This window comes from Purpureocillium lilacinum (assembly GCF_023168085.1).
Source record: "Purpureocillium lilacinum CBS 284.36 DNA, scaffold_1, whole genome shotgun sequence".
Taxonomy (NCBI): domain Eukaryota; kingdom Fungi; phylum Ascomycota; class Sordariomycetes; order Hypocreales; family Ophiocordycipitaceae; genus Purpureocillium; species Purpureocillium lilacinum.
The window spans coordinates 1,327,949-1,352,802 of record NW_027072111.1 but is presented as its reverse complement, the minus strand read 5'-3'; the positions used below and the strand labels follow the sequence as shown (position 1 = coordinate 1,352,802).

Sequence of the window (24,854 nt, the reverse complement as noted above, 5' to 3'; positions counted from 1 at the left end):
TGGCCTGTACGAACGTGTGTGCCGACCGAGTATATCTCTAGTGATTGTCGCGAGTGAGCTTACATTTTAGGACGGTGTGACTCAAACGTTACATCCCGAAATGTCAACGCTGGCCGAGTAAGAACCAACAACAAAGGTCTATAAAAGACCGCAACTTGGGAGCGGTGGTTTTCTTTGTAACACCACCCGCATTACCACCGGTATCCGCTGGCCCGGTCGGCGGGCTCTCACGCTCGAGCCGGTCTCCCGGCACGGGATGGTCCTGTGCCACCTGCACGTCCCTTTGGAATGACCTCCTGTCATTTGGCTCCATGGCGACCGTAGCTTAGCCCCCGTTCGAATCGGTGTACTCTGTACTACGTCTCAGCGAAGCTCACAGCAGCCTACACAGAGACCTTGCCTTGACGGGTGCTCGCCTGGTTGCCACACGTAGTATATGTAAGGACGGTTCGTCCGATTACAAGCGCGAGCGAGTCAGAGGCCAGCCGGGAGTGTTTGCAACAAAATGCAGTTCAAAAGGCTGCCAGATCGCCACGAAGACGGGGCAGACTGTGGCGAGACTTTATAGACGCTTCACGCGCCACGGCATTCAGGCGGCGGAAGCATGTTGGCCCTTTTTGCTGGCGTTGGTTGCATGACGCAGGCGCCGAGCATTCCTGGCCAGCATGTTCTCGGAGAGACGCGAGTGCTTTCCACAAAATGGTAAGCTGATGGCTATTCAGCCGGCTACATTCGTGAGATTCCGATCCTTGGTGCCACCCATCTCTACCCTGACCTCGCTGTCGTCCCTTTTGCGGCGTACCTAGGCTGAAACGAGTATTCGGCGGCTCAACTCAACTTTAAGTGTCAATGGCTGGCGTCAAAGGAGCTGGATGACAGGGCGCCTCGGACAGTGAACAACAATGATGGCCATTTGGACGACGCTGACTGCAACGTGGATCTCATCAAGTGCTGTCTGGTGGGACCGCGGCTTTACGCGTCAGCGCTGAGCACACCGGGATCTCTCGGTGCAACAGCGTACGGGATTTATACTGTAAGCTCTTTGTATGCGCTTCGACGCAAAATGTGCAAACTTTCCGGGGTCGGGACCTGTGTGATACCTATATGAGCATTGGCCAAACTCAAGGCCAGCGGCCCAAGGCCCCAGTGCCAGGAGATTAGTGAATGACGAGGAGAGTTCCTGGCGAGACCTGGCGGGGATAGAATATGTGGGTCTGCCAGAACAGCCGGGAGACCGTGCCTGGTATTGCAGGGCATTCAGGCACCAACGCTTCGCCGCCATGCTGAAGTGCATCATGTGTGTGGACGCGCCGTCAGACTACCCGTCTCGACCGGACACGTTGAACGAACGCAAATGCCGGCTTCGAGCCCCCGACGCAATATTTACCGTCATGCACGGTTCAATCTCGCCGCCCTTCTGCGCCTAGCTGGGACGCTTCGCAAACAGCCATGCACCTGCGATGAAACGCAAACGCCCTGGTCCGGCGCCTTCAGTTGGGCAATACTCCTCACGTTTGCCGACGGCGTTGAGTGGGTGTTTCGATCCCCAAAGCCCGAAGGGGTCGTGATAAGCCGAACGACTGCCTGTCGCGTTTTAGCCAGTGAAGCTGCTACGCTGAAATGCGTCCGGCAGAGCACATCAATCCCAGTTCCCGAGGTGTTCCACTACTGGTAAAGTGCCGTTTCCGTGTCGCAATTGACGGTTCCCACTGACCAAGGCGCGCAGTGCGACTTACCAAAACGACGTCGAAATCCCTTACATTCTCATGGGCCGCGCTCCTGGCAGGCCTCTTGCGACGTGCCATTGGCAAACACCGGCCCATGAGCGCTTCACACGAGGAAGAGCTACCGATTCTCGACGCGCTCTTACGCAACTCGAAAGGGAACGAGTAATGACACAACTCGGTCGCTTTACCTGGGAATTGTCTCGATTAAAGTTTCCGTTGATTGGATCGATTCTCGAGCAAGATGACGGAGGCTATAATGTCGAGGATTGTCTTTCACCAGGGTACATTTTCCATGGGCGTGAGGACCTCGAAGATGTCCCGCGCGGCCCGTTCTCCCAAGAGTCCATCTACTACTCCTCGCTGGCGTCCGCTCTCCTTCTACAGGCAGAGCAGCTCCCGATGCAGCATCACATTCTTTTCGCGCCTCTTCCAGTGCCACAAGAGTACCCTGATTACGCGACATTCTATCTCGCTCAAATGCTCTGGAACGACTACGCCGCTGTGGGAACAAACCAGAGTCAAGCAGCAATCGCATGGCATACAGCCTCGCGGCGTACTATTTGCGCGGTGAGATTGTCTCTCATGTCAACTTGCCACAAAGCGAGACGAGTCTTGGCTACCCTCTGTGCCACCACGATCTAAGCACCCAAAATATCTTCGTTGACGGCGACTTCAACATCACTTGTGTCATCGATTGGGCGTTCTCGTCGACAGTGCCATTGGCCCAACTACTCTCCACCCCTGGTCTGCCACATCCGCGGGATCTTACCACCGACGCGGCTCTGGTTCACGCCTTCCGGTCAGGATTTGTTGAAGAAGGAGCCAAGCACAACCTGCCACTTCCAGGGTGGAGACACTGGGAGATTAGCGACATGGTCTCTCGCTTCATGCTCCTCGTCCGCTTCGATGCATTGCAGGACTATCACCATCTACACTCTCTCCATCAGCTTGCCTTTGGTCGTTCTTCTTCTGAGACAGACAGTCTTCTGGCCAAATTACGTGAGATCAGCATTCACCCCGACTTGCTTGCCTTATCAAAGACCTTGCAAGCGGACGACGAACCCGAAAGTGAGATTAAGAGGCGCAAGACGGAGTACTTTAGTGCTGTCGGGAAGGAACGGTTGGCATTGGCGGAGAGTATCATGCAGCTATCCCGCCCTGATCCCTTCTTTGTCGTAGATAAAGGTGTCTGGACCAAACTCCTTGACGGCTACCCGGTGAACACAAGTGGTGCTACGACAGCAGAAGAAGCCGAGAGACAGATGGCAATCTTGCGGGCGCACATCGGCGATATCTTGGCAGCCGGATTCCCTCAATAATAGCTGTGATGGTGAAACTTGGGTCTAGAGTGTAAACCTTTGCGCCGCCCTTAGACGTCCCCCGTACTTGTAAAAAATAATAGGTAAAGGAATCATCCCAACACAGATAAACCCTAGCAGCGAGTTGCCCCAGCCCAGCCCAAGCGACTGGTACAAGCTCCCACCGGCCAGTGGAAGAAATGCGCCGACAAGACTTCGCAGGACGGTATTCGCCGCAATAGCCGAGGCGGCGTAGTGCGGATAGCAGTCTACCAGGTATGTCGTAATGGGCAAGAACAGCCCGAGGGCGCCGAATCCGAAAGGCATAAGTGAGAGAATCGGTGCAATCCAGTGCGTCTTGTAGTATGTAGTCCACCCGTACCAGAAGAAGGTGATGGGGAGGAAGAACCCGAAGAAGATGGATGTCGAAAGTCGCATTTCAGGCTCAAACTTACCGCCGTTGGCTTCGGCGAGGCGCACAATGGTCTTGTCTGAGAGGAAGGTAATCACTATCCAGCCGAGGAAGTTTCCGGCGCCAATAGAGAGGTACACTAGCCCAGTGTAGCCGACGTTAAAGCCGTATGTGTCCATAAAGATGACGGGGATGGTCGTAAAGAGTAGGTATAGGGTGCCGTAGACAAAGGCGATATATAATGACAAGAAGAACACGTGCGGCGATAGGACGAGCATCTTGGTGGGTCGAAGGAGGCCGTCAAGTAGAATCCGGTGCTTGGTCCGCGTTTCAGTGGCAGCATAGCAGCTCCGCAGGTCATCCCTGCCCAGCTCTTTCCGTAGGCGGACAACTTTGCGCTCGATCAGGACGTGATGACTCGTTTCCTCGTTCAAAAACTCAATCACCACGGTGAGCATGACGGCGACAATCAGGACGATCCAAAAGTCCCAACGCCACCCGATCGTCTCCGCTACAAAGCCTCCGACTAAGGGTCCTATCGTGGGCCCTAGGTACGTCAGCTATCAAACCTTGTGGACTGATATCATTCCTCACCGAACAGAGGTCCCAAGATCCAGGCGCTCATAGCAAGACCGCGTTCATCTGCCCTGAAAAGATCACCGATGACACCGCCCCCTAATGTCTGACGACAGTCAGCGTTCGTACAGTGGGGGAATAGGGGTAGGATCCTTCATAATACCAAGCAGCCAGCACCTCCAATTCCACTAAAGAAGCGAAATACTATCAATGCGCCAATGTTCGGTGCCAAGGCGCACCCAATTAGCCAGAGACAAAAGAAGATGTTGGATGCGCAAAGAACCGGTCGGCGCCCGTATATTTCGCACAGCGGTGCCAGAAAGAGTGGCCCAATGACATAGCCGAGGAGGTACACGCTGACAGTCATCGCACTCACGATCTCGCTCTCGTTGTGGAATTCCTGATCAAGTCTTGCCAGTCCAGGCGAGAGGATTGACGATGCCAAGGGCGTGACTAGAGTCATGACCGATAGCAAGGCCACAAGTGTCCACTTCCTCCACTTGTTGAAGTTTAAGGGCATTTCGGGGTCGCTCTCACTGTCCCAGCCTATAATGCCTTGGTTCAGATCTGTCAGAGGGATGGGATCATGCCGAATTCCTCCCGTCTTGACATCATCTGCGGATATGCTAGCAGTCTGTTCCTCTACATGTCCGAGAGACCCTGCTCTCGGGAAGGTGTCTCCGGTCTCGGCCTGGCCATGTAGTGAGCAAAGGCCGACATTCAATAGACACTGCAATGGATGGAACGAACTGTGGCTTTCATATCGCTGCTCTCAACACCACCAGTAGTAATTGTGCAGGTGCCATGTTGTCCATGGCTTTGTTGTGTCACGTTGGCCCTCAAGTTCGTTGTTAGAGAGTTGGCCTTTTCGCTCAAGTCTGAAAAGTCGGGTCGCGGACCGTTCATTGCCTTATTCTTCCACTCTTGCCGGCCTGGGCTATGTGGACTTGGGAAGCGAGTCGGTCTGAATATGACGATCGCGATCCGACGGGTGGCTTGTTGATGGACAATGGAGTACACATGCGACGAGGGGCAATTTGGAGTCAATGTCGTAAATCCCTCGGCGGCACAAAGAAGATGCTGACCACAAGCCTTTAGCCATGGGCCAAATTGGCCATAACAAGTATTCTAAACATCATTATCGACATTACTAATTCGTTCAGGCGCGAGACCCAATCCCCTCGCCGGCAGAAGTCCTTTGCATCAGCGCTAGCTACACACTGCGTGTCACCAGACGGTCTGTTCTGACCCCTGAGACTTGCCACAGCGGTTCTGGCCGTCCGCCACTACGACCTATCTCAATGGAATCATTTGGCACCGCATTTCCGGACTAGAGTGTGCTTGGTAATCAATGCGCGCGTGCTGCAAATTGCAGTGATTCCTGGCACGCTTTATGGACGGCTTCGCTGGACTCCAGCAGGTCTCCGCGGAAGTTCCGCGGGTGTAATGAAAGGCAACCAGCGAAGGGCTGCAATGTGCGACTAGAGGCTTTCGTGACCCTGGTCCTGCCAGGGCAAGCGTACTTATTCATAGACTGCGAGTGTATCCAAAACGTGTTTATGCTAAACTGCAACATTTCAATGACTGCTGCATGCAGGTTTCCCGTTCACCTTGCGTTGTCCGCGACTGCCCGGCTCAGCTGAACAATGTCATGACGGCCATCAAATCCGGTCATACACATGCGTGAACCCCCTCTGTGCCATGCTGTCATCGCGTGCCAGATAGAGTACATGATTCAACCCATTTGCAGCGGTCACGGTGATTTGACCGTTGCCAACTGGCGGGCTGTCGCGGACCACTGCCGAAGTGCCCCATTGGCCGTTAGCCCTTGTGACCCTGCGCAGGTTGTCACTGCTATCTGCGTAGTACAGATACACATTGCCTTGAAAAGGAACCGCCGCAACGGAGGTCTTTGCTCGAGCATCGTTCGTGGCCATGATTGCAGCGGTAGACCTTTGGATGGCGTTAAACTCGGTCAAGCGGTTGCTGTCGCTGGTCTGGTATACAACAAATCGTTCATCCTGGCCTTCATCGTACCAGGCGCCAAGGGAGCTGTTGGAGGCAACGGGACTATCCATGGGGTATGTAGTGGTATTGCCTCTGACGAGATGAAGTTCCTTAAGAGAGACGTTGGACTCCGTTCCGCTGAGCGTTCGGGTCAGTCCCCTTGCTAGCTGTGCCATGTACAGATGAGATATATCACTCACGAAAGGAAGTAGACCCAGGCTGCGTTGGCTGATGATGAGGCTCCGACCTTGGTGTTGGTTATGTCGGTGGTCTTGAGTGACATATAGACGGGAGAGACAATCGAGATGCTGTTGTCTGTAGCCTTGCCACCCGGCACATTCGGGACGGTCATAGCGAGCACCACGCTGACACCACGCAAATTGGTGACAGCAAGTTCGGAACCATGCACAATGTATCCTTCAAGGTCGATGTCACTTGCGGCAAAGCCATAGTCTGAGTCCGCAGCATCCGTGGCAGCCTTTAGTGCGAGGGCGAGCTGGGCCGTGGATGTGTTGTAATAGAGACGGATGGCTGTCTCATCGGGGGCAGCCGGGTCAAAGGCGGCAGCGGCGGCAGTCATTTTTGCAATTGGGGCCGTTTGATACAAAGGTTCGGTAATAGCGACCTAGTGTTAGGCCAACTATTGTCTGGGATTCAATAGGCCCTGTAAAATAGAGATCACGAAGTTCTTCCAGCCTGGGCTACTCCACAACGGATATTTATGCCATTGGGATGGATTCGTCGGCCTCGCTTAAGGAGCGAAGCATGTCGTGGTGGCAGGCTGAAAGGCCTCCACATCGGTTCGTATCGGTGTGGCCCGCTTTGAAGCCTCAAGAGTGCATGATGTGCCACGAAATCTGTGCCAAGGCCAGCACGTTGCTCTCACCGGGGCGTCACACAGCGTACGGTGCGCTGCGGTAGACCCTTGTTTCACGGCGCTGCGTCTCGCCTTCCAGCATTTCCTTCTGCGTGTCTCTTGTTGAGACGGTACATCGTTCCACGTAAGCCATAACATGAACTGATTCGCAGACTGGCGTGAGCAATATGCAGGTGTCCGGGCCGTGCCGCCACACCGAGAATAAGAAACGCTCAGATCCTCTGACCGCTACATGTAGATACTAGCATCAGTGCTTCTACCTTGACTGAACTATGGGCCGAATGGGCTGAGTGGGCTCTGAGTTCCGCTGTAAGACCAACCGAACAATCATCCCGCGGAATTACGCCGCCAGGCCCCCTCAATTAGGCCGCCGTATGTGACGCCGTACCTGCGACCTTCTCTCAATACTCAACGCAGGGCCTCTTGAGCTACTAGGGGAGTTGCTGCAACTTTTTCACGACTCAGCGGGCACGGCGATAGGGGACCTAACCAGCGTCGGATTCATCTCAGTCTGAAGGGTACCATGAACTCGAACTTTCCTGAGAAATAGCGTTGGCAGTTTAAGCTTTTTCTTATTACCTACATAAGAGATGCAATAAGCATTGGTCTAAATATGTGGCGCCTTTTCTGGACTCCGGCCTCATACATAGGTAACATCATACTGCTGACAGCATCCCCGATTGGTTGAGCACGAGCCTGTTGAGTTGCACCTCATCAATCGGAGATGTCAAACCCAGAACTGATACTACCTCTGATCCCACGCGGCCACAAGCTAGCCCTCGCACTAAATTAAGCTCTCATGTCGGGCAGCAAGTGCATGTCTATTGTCTACCGTCTATCCGCTTTGCCGAGGGGACTTCAGTGCCCCGCGTTGGTATTGACCCCGCGTCAACCGTTGCCGACCCTTGCCTTACCCCACACGCTAACAAACTTCAGTCCCGGCAATTTTGACACCATCGATCAAAGCTACCCCGCACAAAGCTCCGAAGCCAGGCACGCCCGGCCAATACTCGTCTAAACAGAAGGCTTTCTCCAGCAAGCAAACGCCGGCCAAGGCCCGTCCAGTATAGCCAAAAACAATGAGGCTCCACCGCTTCGGCGATTCTGACGGAGTCGACCGCCGGCGTTCACCAACACGGCGGACGATTGGCACATACATAACAAGCACCTTTTCTTGAACGGTCTCCATATGGGATCGTTAGCTCGGGAAGCCAAAATCTTTCTGAAGTTTGTCGTGAGAGATCGTCATGTCAAAGGAAAATGTGTCCCATCTTGAGAAGTCGGCGCCGACATCGGCCGTCACGGACCTCAGCGCCGAGGACCAGGCGTTCTTAGACTCCGTGTCTGCGAAACAAGAGGCCAAGATATATCAAAAGGTAAAATAGTCAGTTCATCGACGAAGACGCATGTGTTGACCATGAACAGCTCGATTGGCGCCTGGTCCCGGCGTTGAGCATTCTGTACTTACTGGCCATCATTGACCGGGCCAATATTGGTGCGCCTAGTCTTCTTCGCTTGGCCGCATTTCCTGTCTAACGAGCCTAGGAAATGCAAAGATTGAAGGACTAGAGAAGAGTTTGGGGATGAGTGGCACAGATTACAATGTTGCTCTGGCGCTCTTCTTCATCTCCTATGTCATCTTCGGTTAGTTTGGCTCCTCCGTTTACAATTCATTTATAGTGATAGCTTTGGCTGATCTTGACAGACATACCAAGCAACTACATTCTAAGCAAATTCAAGAAGCCCTCCATATATATCGGATCCCTGGTCATATGCTGGGGAATCGTTATGACTTTCACGGGAGTCGTTCGCAACTTCGGTGGACTTTGCGCCACGAGGTTCCTCCTCGGCGTTTTTGAGTACGCCGTTCACGCTCATCACAATGTTTCAGCTCCTACTAACATCAGATAAAGGGCCGGGTTCTTTCCGGGGGCAAACTACATTGTCGGACAGTGGTACCCGCCACACAAGACACAGACCCGAATCGCCATCTTCTACACGGCCAGCGCTGCGTCGGGTGCTTTCTCTGGCTTGCTGGCGTACCTCATCGCCAAGATGAACGGTGCTGGCGGCTACGAGGGATGGAGGTGGATTTTCATTCTCGAAGGCATCGCCTCCGTCGTCGCCGGCTTTGCCAGTCTGTTCCTGCTTCCGGACTCGCCCGCCCTCTCCCACAAGTGGTTGGCGCCAGACGAGATCCGGTTCCTGGAGCTCAACCACATCAAGTATCGCGGACGATCCGCAGGAACGAGCCACAAGGTGGAGGCGCAGACGCTGTGGAAGGTCATTAAGGACTGGCAGCTCTACTTCCTGGGGATGGTGTTCATGTCCAATACCGTGCCCAACTATGCCTTGAAGTTTACGATGCCCCAAATCATCCAGAACATGGGTTTCACGTCGTCAAACGCCCAACTGCTGACCATTCCGTGAGTCCTTTGACTTATCTGTGCTGTTATAGAACAGTTTGCTGACACTCGAAGTCCGTACACCGTGGGCGCAATCTCGGGCCTCGTGGCTTCACTGTTCGCCGACCGACTTAAGTGGCGCATGCCATTCCTCGTCGGCGCGCAGGTCACACTCATTGTCGCGTATGCAATACTTGTCGCCAAGGCGGAGCACATCAAGAGCAACGTCCCGCTCTGTTACTTTGCTGTACATCTCGCGTGCGCCGGGCTGTACCCCATTCCCCCGGTGTCAGTGCTTGGACCGTCAACAATCTTGGGCCGCAGAAGAGAGCCATGGGGGTCGGGCTCATGGTCATGATTGGCAGTGTTGGAGGCGTGATTGGGAGCTTCATCTACCTGGATCGCGAGAAGCCCAAGTACCCGACAGGGTTCGGCACGTCCTTGGCGATTGCGGGCGCCGGGGTGGTCTCTTCCTTGATCTTGGAGGTGACATATTGGCGTATAAATAAGCGCAGGGCGAAGACGAGTGAGGATGAAGTCCGGGCGAAATACTCTGCTGAGGAACTGGAGCAGATGGATGACCGCTCGCCGTTATTTAGGTACAATCTATAGGAAAGCTCTGCGGGAGGTGGAAATGCAACGTCAACTTCAACGGGACATTCATTTTGCGTGCATGTCGTGCAAATGATGAGGCGCCTCCAGACATGGATGGGCAGTGCATTCACAAAGACACTTGGTTGTGATGATGAGTCCAAAAGCCGTTCGGGTCCAATCATCATCTGGACCCTGCGTTTACTACCACATCACTATCGGTCGCAAGCTCTTCTGTTCAGACTGGCGCAACAAATCCAGCCTCAAAGGCGAGTGTGGCATTGATGCGCCGTACAGGGTCCGCCCACCTATCGTGCCAGCCGTGAGGGCGACATGTTCCTTTGTGCATCGAAGTCGTTCAGAAGACTTGCAGCACGCACATCACTGCAATCCCACATTTGAGTCTCTGCATCGCCTTAGGTCTGCGGACAGCACTTTCTTCCGCATCTATGATCTCTCTGTGTTATATGGGTTGCACAGCAACGTCCGTTATAAAAGATGAGGCTGCGACTTATTTCTCTCGTCGTTTACTTCACGCCAGGCCTTGCTCTTCGCCTTACCTTTTCCCAGAGGACCAAAGCTCACCATACCTTCGGCCAACCTCCACGTGAAAATGCCATCGCGCAATAATAGGCCCCCGGCGTGTGATCCCCGACGCTGCTCTTCCACCATGCACGAGGCAAGGCCACCAACCCCGAGTGTCAACCTTAATCAGCCACGACAGAGTCAGTCCTCGCCGTCGCAACCTGGCGACACGCGCAGAGTCAGCCTATACTTGGCTGTCTATAAGCAGGCTTTCGGAGAGCTGTACCACTGGGCACTAGCTGCGCGATTCGGCCACGGGCCAAACTCGGCCTGGCACATCTTTGAAGTCATCCAGGGCGTCGATTCCAAGGGTGGTGGGGGATGCCGCTATGTACCTGTCCATCATCGAGCAGATCCCACGCATGCGGTCAACTGCCTCCGGCCTCTGCGGAAGCTGGCAGTCATCCCCATGTCCCGTTGGGAGTGCGTGGTTGGAACCGTTCAACGGGCAAGGGTCCCTGGGCGAGGGGCCGCGTGGAACTGCCAAGACTACGTCTTGGATATCTGGGAGGGCCTTTTCCATGCTCAAGTCATCACGTATGCGAAGTGGTCTGAGTCGAAGGAGGTGATGATGGAGGTTTACGGTCCAGTGGCAGGACGGGATGCAGAGTCCTGGGCCAGTGGTGCGGCAGATGGCCAGAGCGGCGGAGGGGGCAAGGCGTCAAAAGGGTTCAAGTCTGATGAGTTTGTTTGCGAGTCGGACACCGAGACGAGACATCGGTGAGCGTCTTTGTCTCTTCACAACTAAAACAGTGCTTTCCCACATCAATTCAAGTGCCTTCTTTGCGTTCTGGCTGCTCTTTGTCTGCTCTTATGGTCACCCTTGTCGAAGATTCAAGCCTCAATCCTGCGGACACATCCCGGTTGCACACGGTCGAGCACCTTGGCCACCTCGCTCCAGATCCGTACTTGCCAGTCGCGTCCGTCTTCATTGGTGAACCACTCTGGCACAAGATCGCTGCCCACTCGTCAGTGCTCGTACGCATCGCAAGACATTTTGGGGTGCTTACTCGCGAACTTCGCATTCAGTTAGATACTTGCCGTGGCTCTCTTTGTCCGCGGCGAGGCCATGCAGCAGGGTTCGGCTGCCTTGCTCGGCCGTTCGGCCCATGAGTGCGCGCGCGAAGCCGATTTGCAGCTTGATGGCGAAGTTTGCGTTTCTGTCTAGCCCAGTACTGCAGATTCCAGGGTTGATCCAGTTCATGACGACACCGGTTCTGGATACGGGTGCCAGCTCGGACAGCTGGCGAAAGGCGAACAACGACAGCATCTTCGACCTGGGGTAGCTAGAGGCAGCGCATCGCTTCGTTAGTGACATGGGGGCAATATTTTTCTGACTGGATTGGTAGCGTACCTTGCATCCATATGCGGCTCCCACTTTTGCCTGTCCCGCAGGTCTCCCAGGATGTTGCCGCGATCCATCTTGGCGAGGGATGGTTGGGCGTCGAATGCGACGATACTCCCAATCATGGCAATCCGGGGCACCGTGGCGTACTTGGCCGCCGTCTTCTCCATGTGTGGCAGAAGTAGCACGGCGAGCAGCATGGTGGAAATGACGTTGACCGTGACGCTCGTCTCGTTACCCTCGGCCTCCGTCCACTGGCCCATTGCGACCCCGGCATTCTCAATCAGGCCGTCTATCCGGTCGAGGTCTGTCTGTGCCTTGGCAGCAAACTCCACGACTGAGTCGTACGACGCGAGGTCCAGCCTCCAGACTTCCAGCATTCCACGACGACCTGTGGCTTCCTCGATATCCTCTTTGGCGGCCTCGCCGCTTCTTGTGTTGCGCACGGCCATGATGACGCGGGCGGAGCCTAGGCTCACGAGATGCTTGGTCGCTTCTAATCCGAGTCCGGCATTGGCACCGGTGACGATGAATGTGCGGCCATGGCAGTCCTCTGGAGTAAGTGGCTGGGGCAGAGTCTTGTATTGTGCTTTGAGGAGGTCGAAGAACGACATTGCGTATGTGAGATGTGAACAGATTAAGAGAAGGGTGTTTCTTCAAGTTCAGTCGCAAGTCCATCATCGCAATATCGGTCCATCTGCCTCTATATATGTATTTCAAGACCATTTCCTTTGCCATACCACGGCGTCAGTGGCTTTGCTTCCGACGTCAGGATTCGGGTTGCAGCTGGTGCGGGATGGACTGGACTGTGTGTATTTCGAGACCAAAATCCGTAAAGTCCGGGTACGTCGCCACCATTGGTTAGGCAAGTAAAAAAGGGTTCAAATCCGGTAATTCAACCGTATAATTTAGTGCCGATTTAATACTTAGCGGGTGTCAATGTGGGCTTTTAAGCCGGATTTAAGGTGCTTATTCGCTGGCCTGCATGAGGGTTGAAGGTCCAGTCTACCCTGAACCAGCGGTGACTTGAGGCAACTTGCACGATGCAAGGAATTCTCCTTCTGCGGGAGACGGAAACTTTAATGGCCATTCTGGGAGGGCTCTTCCTTGCTACTGACATCGGCAATGACTTGGGATTGATCTGTTTTCCACTCATCGACGGGGAGTTGTGCGTACCGGAACGCCGGCTTGCGCTCACGGCCAACGTACTGCGATGCCCAGGATGGCCGACGAACACAAACTCCATAACCGGTGGTGTGATGGCTTGCGGAATTCCTCTATAACGTTTTCAGATTACGACCACCATCTTCGTGCCTCCCCCTCCGCTCTCAAGTATCTCGTGCACTTGCTGCAATTGATCGAGGCCAAACTCCCGGACGGGAATCTTAATCTTCCCATCCTCCACCGCCTTGGTCAGCTCCTCCCAAGGCAGCGCGAGAAAGTCGCTGGGATCGCCCGAGTAGCCCGTCAGGCGCCGTCGCTGCGGCAAGTCCGTCATGGGCGCGAAGTCATCCAGCACCCACCTGCCCCCCTGAATGCCCGTCATGCACACCGTGCCCTTGGGGCGCAGACACTTGGCGCTGTCCTTGAGCGTCGTCGCGCCGACCAGCTCCAGCACCTTGTCGAACTGCGCGGGCACGCGGTCGGCCAGGTTCCCATCGTCGATGAAGACATCCGTGGCGCCAGAGTCCTTCAGCATCTGCGTCCTGGCCTCGGAGCGCGTCGAGCCCGCCACTCTTCCCGCGCCGAGGTACCGCGCCAGCTGCAGCGCGGTGAGGCCGACGGAGCTCGTGGCGCCGCGCACGAGGATGCTCTCGCCTCGCTGGAGGTCCAGGCCCTCGACGAGCGAGCCGTACGCCGTCTGGAACATTTCCGGCATCGCCGCGAGCGTCGCGACGGGCAGCGAGGTGTCGGGGATGGCGCGGACGTTTTGCTTCCACGGGCACGAGTACTCGGCGTAGGAGCCGGGGATCTGGCGCCCGAGGCCGCCCATGCAGGTCGCGACGCGGGTGCCGACCGGGATGTCGCCGGGCTCTGGCGCGGTGCCGGGCGGGTACCCGGCGACGGTGCCGATGAGCTCGATGCCGATGATGCGGGGGAAGGTGATGCCGGGAGAATGGCCCTGACGTGTAAACATTTCTGCCTGGGCATAAGCATTGGGACGGCGCGTGAGGGAGTTCATGGAAACACACCGGCTCGATTGATGCCAAAGGCGAGCACCTTGACGAGCATCTGGCCCGGTTGCGGGGTCGGCTCCGGCACCTCTCGGAGGTTGAGCACGGAGACGGGTCCCGGCGCGTCGCATATGACGGCCCTCATCATTTTGGCCGAAGTCGTGGTCGCCATGGCAGACGGTGAATACGTAGCTGGGTTGTTTCTGGGTCAGATGACTTTGTCAATGCCATCAGCAGCTTTTGAGCTCAGACTCGGCTACATTTATGCTTTGCCCGGCTCCGTTTGACGCCATGTCTGCTTCCAAGGGCGCGCAGCGCTTATTAATCTCGAATGACATTGTTCATTGGCAACGCAGTCGTTCATTGCGTTTACGAGACGACCATCTGGTAATTCTTACACACTAACCCTCCCTCATGAGATAGTGGGTGGTACAGAATTCCCTCCAATACTCACGCTCTCCTCTCCCAGCCTTCCGTCTCACATGCCCACCTCCACCGGCGGTGACGAGGCACACTCGATGCTCAGGCAGCATGGTCGACGCAATGGCATCGCCATCTATTAACGCATTCATTTCCATCGGTTGGCCGTCGATGATAGTAGTCGCCCGAGATACCGCACGATACCGCAGTACCTAGGCATTTGTCGGGGACTTGCTGGCGTTGATGCGATAGGCATTCGATGTGCCAGCGATCCTCTGCTGCGGGGCCTGAATGCGTAATTGTGACTACGTGAGTTGGCGAGGCTGCGTCCACCTGGTAGAGATAGTAGCTCGCCGCCGGGGTGGCCGCTCGAGCCGAGGAGCCGAGCACGACGCAAACAGCACAGGCGACGTGTAAGAGGTGCATCGTGGTGGTGGTATTGCGGCTGGGGTTCAATAGGCACACCGGGTTGGGGCAACGACCTCGCGAGAGTCGATGAAAGTACCATGAAGCCGAACGAGAACAGATGTCATCTCTCCAGCTATTTCTGCCAGGCTATATCTCCTCGTTTTACAGATGTATGGCCCACGTCACACCAGAATTGAGTGGTGGAAGTCATCGCAGGATGCAATCCCCCACGACCCGCAATCGAAGCCGCGGGCGCTTCACGGTGAGCATCCTGTGGGATGCGCTTTTGTGGAATGGTTCAATCAAATGCGCGCTGAGTAGCACTTATAGCATGAACTCAAAACTGTTACAAAAGCTGGGAGAGCCACGATAGCGTCCTTAAAATTGACGATGGCACGGCGACGCTGGATATGCTCAAGGCGTGCTTTGACAAGCCCGATCACAGGCGAGACGTGCCTAGTTACAGTGGGCCTTGATACGGCAGCAGAAGAGATGTGAAAGATCTGGGCTGGCTGTTATTGGTGTGAAGCCAGCATCACTAAAGATGAGATTGACGGGGAAAATGCCGTGCGACGGGCATTGGCAGCGGACAAGGTGTGTGCCACTGGGTGGGCGGGCTGAATCGCCACCGCTGTTGGAGACGACTTACATGACGCGGCCCACCGCGTACACTCGCCTCGCCGCGCATCCAGCGCAACGGCGGCGGCTGAGCAACTCGTTGAAAGCTGCCTTCGGTACAGTACCCGCAGCTGAAACACTGGGTCATTGGCGTTCTAGGCACCCGAATATCGAAGTCGCGGATGAGATGCTCCACGTCGTCGGGTCGGCGCCCGTAAGCAGCCCGAGGCGGGCAGGCAGCTGCCTCGACGTTTTATTAGTGATCGCAGTGGCGCTTCACGCTGTAACGGCCTGGAAAGGTTCGTCCGGGTGTTGCCTTGGCCGCTGGAGCACCACTGGGCAGCGGAGCCGGGCTGTGGCTGTGCACATGTCTTCAATCGCAAAGACAACGCTGCACACTGGGCATTGTCACATGCCACACCGGCCCAGGGACGAAAATGTCGATGTATACCCTCGGTCTGGGGCATTAAGAATTGGCTAATCTGCCAATGCCAATGCTCCATTCTGTTGGGACAGATCCAAGGCAAAGGAAACACACCGACGCTGAAAGGCGGACTTGCCTGGCTAGTGCACAGCCACAGATTGACTGCGCCACACTGTCGGTACTTTAGCTCCGGGCGCCACCCCACTGGCCGGACAAGTACCGCCTTCGGTTTGCCCCCCCAAACGACAACTCGACATCCCCAACCCATTCGATGGGACCAGGTGACGACAGCAAACCCGTTCCTGTGGCGGCGCGCAGTCGTCCCGGTGGCGTACCGTACACGGCACTATCCTTGCCCTGCCAACCTGCCATCCTGATTTGGCGTATGCTTCGTCGGATCGACTCACACCCACTCGACTGTCGTGGCCCGCCGCGCAACTCCCGTCCACGAGGCCGCCCATCATGGCGAATCACGGCTCGGCCTCGGGTCGTATAAAAGACGGTGACGACGACTCCCCCGCGGCGTAGACCCGGCCTGTCTGTCTCTCCTTCCTTCATCCGTGACATCTATACCATGGGCGCTCTGTTCGTCACCTCGCCCAGCAGCAGCACCACCCTCTCGCGAGACGCTGCGCCCGCCATGTCCGCCCCCTCCATCGACGCCTCGCTCGACACGCAGGGCCTCGCCAGCGAACAGCGCGGGCTGCTCGACCTCATCGACAAGCTGCAGTTTGCCCAGCTCGACAATGTCAAGCTGCCCCAGATCGTCGTCGTCGGCGACCAGTCCGCCGGCAAGAGCTCCGTGCTTGAGGCCCTTACCGGCACACCCTTTCCGCGCGATGCCGGCGCCTGCACACGCTTCGCGACCGAGATCCGTCTCCGGAGAGCAAAGGAGACGACCCTCAAGGTCTCCATCATCCCCGACAAGAAGCGCCCATGGGCCGAGCAGGACAAGCTCCTGCGCTATGGTGGCGACGTAACAGGCGATACGCCCTTTGAGGCCATGATGCGGGATGCCACGCAGCTGATTGCGCCCCGCGAGATTCCCGGCCGCTTCGCCGCCCGCGATATCCTCGTGGTCGAGAAGAGCGGCCCGGACATGCCTCTCCTGACCCTCGTCGACCTGCCCGGCCTGGTCCGCGTCGCCAACCGCGACCAGTCCGAGGCCGACATCCAGACCATCGAGGCGCTCTCAGACCACTACATGAAGAGCTCCCGCACCATCATCCTCGCCGTCATCGGTGGCAACAACGACTACGTCCAGGCGCCTATTCTCAAAAAGGCGCGCCACTTTGACCCCCGCGGCTCACGTACCATCGGCGTGCTCACCAAGCCCGACATGACGGAGCGCATCGGCCTCGAGGAAAAGTTCCTAGAGCTCGTCGCCAACAAGGACCGCGAGAACAACTTCAAGCTCGGCTGGTACGTCCTCCTCAACCCGGGCCCCGGCGAGCAGTGGCTGGCGCCCGAGGAGCGCGCCGCCCGCGAGGCCGACTTCTTCACCCGCGGCCGCTGGTCGGCCCTCCCACCGCACATGTGGGGGATCGCCTCGCTGCGCCAGACGCTCAGCACGCAGCTGCAGAGGCACATTGGCCGCCACGTCAAGACCCTTCGCCGGCAGATCCAGCAGGCCCTGGAGCGCTGCGACGGCCAGTTGCGCGCCATGGGCTCCGCCAAGGACACGGTCGAGGAGATGCGCTTCGAGATGGGCGAGCTCTTCACCGGCTCCAACAACCTCGTGACTCCCGCCGTCAATGGCAACTACAAGAACCCCTTTGGCGAACGGTTCTTTGCCCGGCAGTCGAGCCCACGGGGCACGCCGCCGCATAAGCTGCGTGCGCGGGTGCGCGAGGAAAGCGAGCGGTTCGCGCGGCAGTTCCGCCAGCACGGGCGACGCATCAACTTTTCGGCCTCGGCTCCTCACGGCGGCAACGCGACTGACAGCGACGGCAGCAGCACTAGCCTGCCCGCTGCGGGCATGGTCGGCGACCAAAGCAAGCGCGACTTTGCGCTCAACGAGGTCGAGCCGCTGCTGCGCCAGATCCGCGGCAACGAGCTGCCCCTCGACTCGAACCCCCGCGCCCCTTACATCCTCTTCCAGGACTACTCGCGCAACTGGCCGGTGCTGGCGCAAGAGTACAAGGACAACCTGGGCGTCATCTGCAACGAGTTCCTGGCCGAGGTCATCGACCACGTGTGGCCACTGCGCATGCGCGACCCGCTGCGCTACCACTTCCTCGAGGTGAAGATGCGCGAGCTCATGGACGGCGCCGAGGCGGAGCTCGCGCGCCTCACCGACGACATGGAACTCGAGGTGCAGCCCTACGACCCCGAGTACGAGGAGCGCCTCATCCGCTGGCGGGCCGAGGCCACGGCCGACGGCGGCTCATACACCGAGGCCGAGGAGGTGCTCGAGAAGATGCTTATCTACTACGACCTCACCGCCCGCATCTTCACCCGCAACGTCATCACCCAAGTCGTCGAGCGCCACCTCCTGCTCGGCATGCTGCGCCTCTTCAACCCCGTCGAGATCCTGCGCATGCCCGACAAGACCATCGAGTCCATCGCCGCCGAGAACAAGGAGACGCGCGAGCGACGCGCCGCACTCAAGGCTCAGAAGAAGGCCATCGAGGAGGCCCGCAGCATATGCGCCAGCCTCGCCATGCGCAGCGACCTGCGCGCCTCCTCGTACGGCGACGACTCGGACGAGTATGTCGCGACCGACGATGAGGACGCCCAGAAACAGCAGCTGAGGCGCGCCGCATCCAGCCGCCGCTCCATCTCCTCCAACAAAGCCGCTGGCAGCACACGCACGGACTCTATCCGCCGCCCCGTTCCGCGCGGTGACCCTCCCCAGCGCTCCTCCGTCGTCACCGAGGCAGCCCCAAGCCAGCGCACGCCTGCCGCCCCCCCGCAAGAATCGCGGCAGAGCACGCACGGCAGCGTGAGTTACGCCGACAGCCCCATCCATCAGCAGCAGCCGCAGCAGCAGCCGCGTGAATGGGACTCGGCGTACTACACCTCTGCCGGCGCCGCGTCGCAGCAGCAGCAGGCACCAGGCCACGCTCCCCCACCGCCGCCCCCTCGCCCGCAGAAGGTGGGCTTCGAGGACGCAGACCGGTACTACGACACGGCGGCGACGCAGAGGGGTGATGGCGCGGCGTCTCCCAACCAGACGAGGAGGGAGAGCGCGCGGTCGAGGCTGACGTCGGCGATGAGGCTTGGCTCCACGCAGGCGTGAGTGTGATTGATGGTACTATGCACATGGGGCGTGGGTTCGGGAGTTTGAAGGGACATACCATAGAGCATCTATTCCGTTTGAGTGGATGATTCTGCACGACATTGGCATATTACTCCGTTGGTCTGGAACTGGCATCATGTATTCTAGAATAGGCTACTCCAACATAGAGACTTTCCAACAACTCCCATTGACGCCAGAGTGACTGTGCAAGCCAAGACGTACTGGAGAGTACGGCCCCCACCATCTCATGAATCCTGCTCAACAATAGACCGCAGCCTCCCGTGCAGCTCCGCCAGATGCGACCTCCCCTCCTCGTCCGTGTAATTCTCCAGCACCTCGCGCCTCATGACCCGCCGCGGCGCCCGCCTGCCCGTAAACAGCTCAAACTGCGCAAATCCCTGCTCCGGTAGCAGGTCCAGACCGTCCATGGCGACCCAACCGCGCGAGGCGGCGTTGCGGGCCTGCGCCAGCAGAGGCGTGTTCAGCGTCTTGTACCCGAGCTCGATGATGACGCCGCCCGTCTGGTGACCGAGCCACTGCTCGGGAAGCTCGAACTCGGGCGATGGGGTGTTTCTGATGGGGTGGGTAGGGATGCAGGAGATGATGATGGACGGCAGTCGGCAGTCAGAGGGCCATGGCTCGTTCAATGACTGGAGGATGCGGAATTGCGTCTCGGACCCGTTGCTGAGCAGCTCAAAGTCCCTTTTCTGGAGCAGTTGCCGGAAGTGGGCAGCCATCTTCTCTGCGTTCGCAGGTGTCCTGTTGTAGATGGCAATGTTCTTGACGCCGACCTGCAGCATGGCGTACGTCGCAGCGCGGGCCATGCCGCCGGCTCCGATGATCAGGCCCCATGTAGTCGGTCGCACCGCGTTTGCCGGCGACAGCCCACGCCGAATGCAAGCTCGAACACCTATCCAGTCCGTGTTTTCTCCATAGAGAGCCTGGACTGGCCCAGCCCGGTTGACCCCCCGAAAAAGGTCGGCACCTGTGGGAATCGACCCATCTTGGTTGAGCTGTCGGATGGGGATGAGCGTGTTGACGGCGCCAATGGCCTGGGCGTGCGGACTAAGGGAGTGCGTGAGCGTAATGACTTCGACCTTGAACGGCAACCCGACCGACGCTCCGCCAAAGTTGGGGTCCTGAAGGAGTTGCTTAACGCCACTCAGGGACGCGCTCGAGAACGGCTCATAGCGATGCGGTATGCCGCAAGCCGCGAGCGCCGCGTTGTGCATCGCCGGCGACATGCTGTAACCGACATTGGCGCCGAACACGTACAGCTTCATTGAGTCGTACACAAAGGAGGAGTACAGAGCCCTCGTGACTTCTTTGGCCGTGATGTAGGGGAAGGGCGCCTGCCCAGCGTTACTTGGATCCACGGGCTTCGCCGCCACAAGTGTGAGGATGGGGTTGAAGCACGTCGAGTGACGGCCAATGGGCCCCGAGTTGTACGCGATGAGGGGAATACCATCCCCTTCGAGCAAAGAGACCCTGGCCCGTAGCCGCGAAATGGCAAAATTGTCTTCCATTGCCATCGCGAACCGTACCAAGCGGACCATGTCGCACCCCATCCGGCAAGCCTTTTGGTACCACGACAGCCAGGTCGGCGAGTCCCACGGCTGTGTGTCCGTAGAGGTAAAGTAATTTCCGATCAGCTTGGAGCGCCTCTTGGCAGACATGATTCTCGAAATGTCCGCGCTGTCCAGGCGAAGGTCGACAGTGAGCATTTCGGGCGCCAAGCACAGCGCGTGTGTCAAGAGGTCCAGGTAGAGCCGCAGTACTTCGTCAATTGTTTGCTCTGGCAGCTTGATGTGAAGCAGAATCGGCAGCATCGTGCTTCGCCTGACAACGGCGACAGCCTCGGTAATGTCGTTGGCAATGACAGGGAACAGGTCCGGTATTGCGCTGCCGCCTCTGGCCACCACCAGGCTGTTGACAAAGATCTGTACGGCATCCACGCCGACAGTAGAGTCATGCCACTCAGCGTGGCCGCTCAGCACATCGCGCATGTCCAGAGACAGCGCGTACGTAAACTGTCGCTGTTCCGGAGAGATGCTTGCCAATGGAAAGGCTGACTCGAAAAAGGGTATCGTTCCCGCCGGGTAGATGAGAGACAGAAACTTGAGAAAGTGCCTTTCAGCTTGTTGCAAGGCGAGATAGGGTGGGGGTGCCGCTGGTGTCGCGCCATCCGGCTCTTCTCGGCCGCGTGTTGCTGTATGGATCTCCGAGACATTAAAGAACTCGAGATTGGTACATGTGCGGAAGTAAAAGTTGGTCATGTTGAGCAGATTTTGCGCCGTGGTCTTGTCCGCAATCTTGAGGTAGTCTTGGATGGCGTCGACACTGCGAACGACATGGACGACGGGGTTCGTTGCGGCGAACCGACGCAGCAAGTCCTGGATGCGGCGCTCCATCCAGGAGCAAACAACAATGGCGCCCGCGGGGTTCTGGCGCAAAACATCATCGAGGACCTCGGCTTGCCTCGCCTGGCATTCGGCCGTCCCATTCTTTTGCTTGAAGCCCGCGCTTGACAAGCTTGTGGCGCGTTGGAACGCCGTCTCCAGGTCGACTATGCGCTTCTTCAACGCGGATGCTGCCATGATGGCCAAGGTGGACTTGCCGGCGCCGCGAACGCCGACGATGACAATGGACGCATCGGATGTGAAGGAGGGGATATCTCCACGGACGGGACGGAGCGGCGGTGTCGGGGTCCTTGAGGCGCTCTTCGGGCCATGCGACGGTGTGAAGCCATGTCGCGATGCAGGGCTGGAGTCGCTCGACACGCCAGGAGAGACGCCGTCGTGGGCCATCATGGCTGCGAGGGATCTCTTGACGCCCGCCATGATGCCTCGCTCAATGCCGCAGCGCTCATGTTCCTCGGTCAGGATTGGCGTTGCGAAACGTGTCCGAGCATACGGAGTCGAGGGAAGAAGAGTCGTCGTCGAGCCACGCGACCCCGCGATAGAGGAAGTAACTTAGTGAGCGGCCGCAAGGAAGCGCTACCGTCGCTGCCACGGCTCCGTCTGGGGAAACCGCGATGGGGCGTTCGTAGCGGCGCCCGGTAGGGGCAGGCGGGGGATAAGCGTTTATCCGGCGCCCCTCCACCACCCAACTGCGGCGGCGCCTCCGCCGCTGCGCGTCTCTCGCCCAAGCTCGAACCCCGGATTTGCCTCCCCAGCTTCAACGGCTTGCCTGCCGCGTTGACGAATGACGGCGCCACCATTACTTACACGTCCGGAGAAAGCGGCGCGTCGTCGGTGTGTCGCGGCGTCAAAATCACTCTGCCATCGCCGCGCAGCTCGACGACCAGAAACCATCCCCCTCTTCCGCCCTGCGCCGCCTCTGGTCGGACGACGATGAAGCCAGCATCCGACCCCGCGTCAGAGCCGGCAAACGACAGTCCGCTGTAGCAAAGTTTCGCCTCTTGATCCTTCGCGTCGAGGATGCCGCCCAAGAAGAGGGCAGCAACCGACGCAGACCCATCCAGGAGACCGGACGAGCAACCTTCGGCAGCCAAGAGACAACGCGTCTCGCTGGCCTGTGATGGATGCAGGGCTGCCCGCGAAAAGTGCGACGGAACCCGCCCGCAGTGTCAAACGTGCGTGTCGCAGAACCGACTATGCTCGTACACGCCCGCCTCAAAGAAGAGGGGCGTCCAGACGGGGTACTTGAGGGCTGTCGAGCTGTCGCTCGCATGGCTACTGGAGCAGGTCCCAGGCACCGAAGAGACGCTTAACCAGCTCCTTAGCCAGAGCGACGGGTCGGGCCGAGCAACCGTCGTCGTCAACAAGGACCACATCAGCAATCGCCTTCACAAGCGCTGGACCAAGAGTCGAATACACAAGGAGATTGGGCGACTCCTGTCTGATGGCTCGGCCCAGACAACGGAGCCCTCCCCCGAAGAGACTGGCTCCGACACCGAGCAGGACTCGCCCTCGTGGCTCAAGGCCGCTGAATCTGCCTCGAGCTCGGCCTTCTACAGCACGAGTCCACAGGGGCGCATGCCGCCAGCGACAGGTGCTGCCGATGTCGCAGCAGCGAGGCATCGACCAACGTTACCTTCCAACTGGCAGCGCCTTGTCGAGATATACGTCGCGTACACGCATTGCTGGCTACCCATATCCAGCAAGAACGACTTGTTCGCAACAGCGGCAGAGTATGGCGCGTACCCGACGCCACACAGCCTGTCCGGGACGGAGTCGACATGGTCGAGGTACGCCGAGCTCTGGGCAGCGTTAAGTGTTGCCGCCTTTCAAGATGCGCACTCGCTCGGCGCGTCGACAGACCCAGATCTATCGCCAGCGCGCATTTTTACCATCGCCCGCAGTTTTTTGCCTCACGAAGATGGGCCTTTTGACACGTCCATCATCCGCGCGAGCCTTCTGCATGCTCTGATACTCATCGGCCGTGGAAGCCACTTTGCGGCCTCGTTGTTGGTCGCGAGAGCCGCACGGATCCTCAGCCATCTCCGATCCACCGATCCCGCCATGTCGAAGGCATTACACTTCGAGTCCCTGTTCGACGCCTGCGTCGTCTTCGACGCCATCACCTCTGCCTGCTTGCGGCAGTCGCCAGAGCTGGCCGACTTCACTCGAGATGCTCGTTCGTCCACGAGTCTCTCTGTCGACACGGACTCGCCCGAGAACTGGACGCCTGTCTACGGGTTTGGCCATCCTTCACTTGGCGGCGAGCCGGCAAGCCCTCCCAGAACACAGCCAGTCTCCACCCTGTGCCAGCTGCGTCAGTTTGCGCACATCCTGGCGGGCGCTACTGACCCGCGCTTGAGCCAGTTCTCGAGCAAACAAGCAAACACGGATGACCTCGTGCAATGCTTGAGGCCCCAATTCAGTTTCTGCAACTCCGTTATTGCGGGAGGCTCCACTCCACTGCTGCCGTCTGCATACCTGGTCAAGGCCATGTTTCTGGCGACAACGGTTCGGCTCGTTCCCGCTCACCGCTCATCGCTGCTATCCAACGTCTTGGAAGTCGTCGAGGCCAGTCTGAGCAATTTCGGGGCCTGCGGCACACCACCACTTGTTGGGGCTCTGCTATGCCTGGTACAAAATAGGGGCACTGTCGACATGCACGAGTCGGAGAGGAAAAGGTGGACTTGTGCGTTAAGTACGATGAATGCAGTTTGGGCGCAGGAGGCGGGCGAAACCTCTCGTGTGAACCATTCTCCGGTATCAGGGCCACCAGGGCCCGAATTTTCAGGCCATCGAGACAGCCTCCCATCATTTACCCAACGCCGTTGGAGCTCTGAGCGGTTGGACGCAGGGCCGGGGTTGCTGGCGGAGCCCACCATCCCGCAGGGTTATAGATTATTCCCAGCCGACGCGAGTCGATCCATCAACATCCCTCCACCTCCTATGGATCAATTCGCGTCCCCTCGATCAGCACTGAGAGCTGTGGAAGCTGAGGGCAACGAGAGCGGGCCGTTCCAGGAGCGCTCTGGCGCAGCCTTTGCGGCCCCGGGGCCACTCGGCCAAGCCATTGACTACGATGCCATTCTGGACGAGCTGGGTACCATTGACTACACCGACGGCATCGGCATGGATCCCCAGTTCATGGTCAACCTGGGCTTCGCGCCGGGCTGCGATTTGGGCGAGATGTTTCAGGGAGACTTTGGCAGTTGAATCTTGACACACCTGCATCCATCCGTCTGTCCACACATCATCGTCGTGTCTCGGTGCCTCGCCGTCGCCTTGACGGCCCTCTCTGCAAAGAGATTGCCTCAACGTTTAGCAGT

At 58.0% G+C, this 24,854-nt stretch overlaps 7 protein-coding genes across 7 annotated transcripts; 3 read left to right on the top strand and 4 right to left on the bottom strand.

The window, feature by feature from the left end:
- Positions 1–3,070: 3,070 nt before the first annotated feature.
- Positions 3,071–6,600, bottom strand: PLICBS_000133 (uncharacterized protein; the record flags this gene model as incomplete). Its single annotated transcript, XM_065599531.1, has 5 exons — positions 3,071–3,948; positions 4,032–4,119; positions 4,390–4,559; positions 5,782–6,158; positions 6,221–6,600. The coding sequence occupies 5 exons, from the start codon at positions 6,598–6,600 to the stop codon at positions 3,071–3,073; spliced, it is 1,893 nt and encodes a 630-aa protein (XP_065455603.1).
- A 1,544-nt stretch (positions 6,601–8,144) lies between these two features.
- Positions 8,145–9,660, top strand: PLICBS_000132 (uncharacterized protein; the record flags this gene model as incomplete). The annotated part of the gene is made up of 6 exons (XM_018327360.2): positions 8,145–8,273; positions 8,323–8,392; positions 8,443–8,541; positions 8,603–8,756; positions 8,811–9,323; positions 9,378–9,660. The coding sequence occupies 6 exons, from the start codon at positions 8,145–8,147 to the stop codon at positions 9,658–9,660; spliced, it is 1,248 nt and encodes a 415-aa protein (XP_018174056.2).
- Positions 9,661–11,312: 1,652 nt separating this feature from the next.
- Positions 11,313–12,437, bottom strand: PLICBS_000131 (uncharacterized protein; the record flags this gene model as incomplete). Its single annotated transcript, XM_018327361.2, has 3 exons — positions 11,313–11,436; positions 11,489–11,764; positions 11,833–12,437. 3 exons carry the CDS (start codon positions 12,435–12,437, stop codon positions 11,313–11,315), a joined length of 1,005 nt encoding a protein of 334 aa, XP_018174057.2.
- Positions 12,438–13,111: 674 nt separating this feature from the next.
- Positions 13,112–14,169, bottom strand: PLICBS_000130 (uncharacterized protein; the record flags this gene model as incomplete). Its single annotated transcript, XM_018327362.2, has 2 exons — positions 13,112–13,962; positions 14,016–14,169. 2 exons carry the CDS (start codon positions 14,167–14,169, stop codon positions 13,112–13,114), a joined length of 1,005 nt encoding a protein of 334 aa, XP_018174058.1.
- A 2,338-nt stretch (positions 14,170–16,507) lies between these two features.
- Positions 16,508–19,108, top strand: PLICBS_000129 (uncharacterized protein; the record flags this gene model as incomplete). Its single annotated transcript, XM_018327363.2, has 1 exon — positions 16,508–19,108. One exon carries the CDS (start codon positions 16,508–16,510, stop codon positions 19,106–19,108), a length of 2,601 nt encoding a protein of 866 aa, XP_018174059.2.
- A 245-nt stretch (positions 19,109–19,353) lies between these two features.
- Positions 19,354–21,948, bottom strand: PLICBS_000128 (uncharacterized protein; the record flags this gene model as incomplete). The annotated part of the gene is made up of 1 exon (XM_018327364.2): positions 19,354–21,948. One exon carries the CDS (start codon positions 21,946–21,948, stop codon positions 19,354–19,356), a length of 2,595 nt encoding a protein of 864 aa, XP_018174060.1.
- A 600-nt stretch (positions 21,949–22,548) lies between these two features.
- PLICBS_000127 (uncharacterized protein) lies at positions 22,549–24,741 on the top strand (the record flags this gene model as incomplete). The annotated part of the gene is made up of 2 exons (XM_065599530.1): positions 22,549–24,217; positions 24,437–24,741. The coding sequence occupies 2 exons, from the start codon at positions 22,549–22,551 to the stop codon at positions 24,739–24,741; spliced, it is 1,974 nt and encodes a 657-aa protein (XP_065455602.1).
- Positions 24,742–24,854: the final 113 nt, after the last annotated feature.